This window comes from Microtus ochrogaster, chromosome 18 (genome assembly GCF_000317375.1).
Source record: "Microtus ochrogaster isolate Prairie Vole_2 chromosome 18, MicOch1.0, whole genome shotgun sequence".
Lineage (NCBI taxonomy): Eukaryota > Metazoa > Chordata > Mammalia > Rodentia > Cricetidae > Microtus > Microtus ochrogaster.
The window spans coordinates 24,213,285-24,217,034 of NC_022020.1; the positions used below are offsets into that span (position 1 = coordinate 24,213,285).

The following is a 3,750-nucleotide window of genomic DNA, read 5'->3' on the forward strand; positions in this document are numbered from 1 at the left end:
GCACCAGACACACAGAAGGCGCATAGACATACATACGGGCACCAGACACACAGTAGGCTCATACACATACATGCAGGCACCAGACACACAGAAGGTGCATAGACATTCATGCGGGCAAAATTAAAAAAAAAAAAAATACCAACCTGAAGGAAAATGTCCTCCAAAGAACACATTGAATAGTTCCTCTGGAGAGATGTCAGCTTCGAAATCCCGGTAATAATGGTAAGATCTGGCTCGAGGTGCAGTGAAAGTCACCTGCTCATCTCCATACTGATCATAGCGGAGTCTCTTGTCGGGATTGCTCAGGACCGCAAAGGCATTTCCTATTGCTGCAACCAACAAGAAGCAGCACATGAGCACATCCTTGGCTGTGCCTGGGGGTGACCACTGCAGCAGCGGTGGCAAGAAGCCCAGAGCGGGTGCTAGACCGCTGCACAGAACTCCAAAGAGAGGTACTTAGGCCTACAAAGTTCCCCTGAAGAACTCCCCCCCCCAGAGATTGCTCATAATCTTGATAAAACAGAAACAACACTAACACCCAACAACTAGGAACTGCTACTGAAGTGAGCATTAACCCCTAGCCAATGTTCTCATGTCATCCCAGCTGTCCTGACATTGGGGCCCTGCCCATACCGAGGCTGTCAATAATGTCAGAATGTTGAAGGAATGCCTAACGTTCCTGTTATTCAAAAATAGAATTTGGGGGGCTGGAGAGATGGCTCAGAGGTCAAGAGCACTTGCTGTTCTTGTAGAGAAGCCAGGTTCAGTTCTCAACGTTGCAATAGGTACCGACAGCTGCCTGTAACTCTAGTTTCTGGGGTTTTGACACCTGTTCAGGCCTCTGTGGACATCTGTACACATAGACAAATAAGCACACACAAACAGAAACAGATTTTAAAAGAAAGGTGTTCTGCCAGGCAGTGGTGGCGCATGCCTTTAATCCCAGCACTCAGGTTGCAGAGGCAGGTGGATCTCTGAGTTCAAGGCCAGCCTTGTCTACAGAGAGAGTTCCAGGACAGTCAGAACTACACAGAGAAACCCTGTCTCAAAACACCACAAAAACAAACTAACAAAAGCTTGAAAGGCTCACCAGAGTCTCACTTGAGCACACGCTAGGAAACAGTCTTCTGAATCTGAGAAATGTGCCTGCAAGAGCGGAACATTATACCTGCAATCCTAGCATTGAGATGGAGGAGGACCAAGTGCTCAAGGCCACCCTTAGCTACATGGCCAGTTTGAGGACAACCTGGGCTCAAGTCTCAGAAAAGCAAAAACAGGCAGGTAGAGGCTCTTCTGCCCTCCTTGTACATGCTGTGGCATCCACGTGCTTACGCTCACACCACACACAGATTCAGGTGTCTGCTGGTGTCAATAGTCAGAAGGAGCACTTTGTTAGGATTCTTCTACAAAACTCTAATAATGTTTGCATTAAAACTAGCTAAGCAGAAAAACACTGTCTCAAAAAAAAAAAAAAAAAAAGCCAGAGCTCTTAACACTGAGCTATCTCTCCAGCGGTGCCCACAAGACAGTTTAGTGAGTAAAGGCACTTGTCATTTGGCCTGATGGCCTGAGTGAAATCTTTGGAAGTCACATGGTCTACATGGAACCACATGGAATGAACCAACTCCTGCAAGCTGTCCTCTGGCCTTCAGACACCCACATACCCATATCCACACAAATAAAAAAGACTTTCAAGTTTTTTCAAGTCTTTTTTTCTTCTTTTTCAAAATATCAAACATAAAGAAAGGTTTATGGGGTTACGTTTTGTTTTGGTTTAGTACAATAAAGACATAGAAGCTGGGCCTGGTAGAATGATGAGAAGGAAAGAGCAGGACGAGTCCGGAAGAAGGAACTGCTCTGGGAGTCACCGGCTCTTACAGTGGTCAGTTTTCTCAAAGGAAGAAGGCATAGGTCCACTAGCCTTGAAATTTGCTGTTGTCTTAATTGGTAGGCAGTGCAGTTTCACCTTTTCCCAAGGAGCAAGAACAACAATCGCCTTCAGGAGTCCAGTTCCGCCTCGCTTCACAGCACACAAACTCCTCGTCCTCCATTTCTCTGCCACCTGCCTACTTGCTTCTTTTTCTCCCATTGCTCCACCACCCACTCACTTCCCAAGTGCTCAGCTGCGTGCTGGGCTGCGGTGCTGTCTCTGTGCTTCCTAGACTGTCTGTCCTCTGCACACACCAGGGGCAGCATGGTGGGCTTCTCGATTGATTAATTCTTAGTATTTTATTACATTGTAACTCTCCATCAAGGGCTAGAGAGATTTAGGTCACGGCTATCTCCATTGGCTTCAATCCCTAGCACAGCAAGCAATCCAAGCAGGAGACAAAGCTGGTATTCAGCTGTCTCTATATAAACATTATTATACTGATTTTCTTGAGGATTTTAGATCAGTATTCTGTTTGTCTGTTTGTTTGTTAGTTTGTTTTTCGAGAAAGGCTTTCTCTGTGTAACAACTCTAGCTGTGCTGGAACTCACTCTGTAGACCAAGGTGGCCTTGAACTCACAGAGATCTGCCTGCCTCTGCCTTTGCTGGGATTAAGGACATGTGCCACCACTGCCTCGCTGTATGGTGAAGAAAACAAGCATGCCAATAACATGTAACATGAACAAGGAGTTCCCTGGTCACAGAAGTTTGAAGCGCTCCTGGAAGCCATGTGAAAGCAGTTCCCGACCTCTAAGTGTCACAGGACATGCCAACTTGATTCATTCACTCGTTATCTAGAAGGTCATCTTAAAAACAAGTTTTAAAATGTTTGTGTATGTGTAAGTGAGCAGCTGCAAAGGCCAGGAGAGGACACTGGGTCTCTGGCGATGCCACGCGTCTTATAGGAGCTGTTTGACAAAGCTCCAGTGCTTGGACGACTTGGACTGACCCTTCACAGCCCTGGTGGAATTTCCTACACAACTCTTGCCTGTGTCTTTGAAATGCTTGGTGTTTGAATTCATTGCTGTGAAGAGCCCCTCACTTAAGGCTAGAACTGGGATAATGTAACAATTCTTATAAAAGCTGATGTTAGTAAGAATAAAATTTATGATGGTTCCCTAGGAGAATTAGTTAGGCAAGATATGGAGTCTTCTATAGAATCTACTGCTTAGGTGGAATTAGTAAGTATGAGACAGGATTTGGAAAAAATCATTAAAGAAGAAAAACTCGGAAATTTTAGAAGCTGACAAACTATAACTGAATCATTGGGTGTTCATGTTCTGTCTCAGAAACACGAAACTAGCATGGGCAGGAAAAGACTGTGATTATGATATTAATGACAAGCCTGGTGCCCTCCTGAGCAAAGCAAGCAGTTTTAGGAGCCTTGATGTTCTTCTGCTCATTGCAGGATTGTGATAAAGATAGAAACCATGCTGAAAACAAGGGTTATGACAGAGACACAAAGAGAAACATCTGGCTCGGTGAACTGCCTGACTTCCTGAGGAGACTCACAGATCAGGACTTCTCTGACTACAGGAGGAATAAAGCCAAGAGCATGGTACTTCAGAGGTCAAGGGAAAGGGTGGCGGTCTTACAGTAGATATAAAAGAATCTAAACAAGGGACCAAGAAATTAGATTTCAGTAGAAAGATCAGCTATTCACATTACAGTAGATTAATAAATAATACAGTAGAAGCTTGATATAACAGATAGGAGGAAATAAGTTCTGATCTATGAACTTAGTCAAACAAATAGAGACATCTTTGTTCTAAGTTTTGTAACCACAGACTTTTACAACACCAATTAAAAAAAATTGAGTT

The 3,750-nt window shown here is 44.4% G+C and overlaps 1 protein-coding gene across 2 annotated transcripts in view; it reads right to left on the reverse strand.

The window, feature by feature from the left end:
- Dnajc18 (DnaJ heat shock protein family (Hsp40) member C18) overlaps positions 1-3,750 on the reverse strand; it is a 32,267-nt gene that overhangs the window by 13,685 nt on the left and 14,832 nt on the right. For both annotated transcript variants that reach the window (XM_026783549.1, XM_026783550.1), the window contains exon 4: positions 144-329. In XM_026783549.1, the coding sequence (XP_026639350.1) occupies positions 144-329 (186 nt within the window). The remainder of the gene's footprint in view (positions 1-143; positions 330-3,750) is intronic.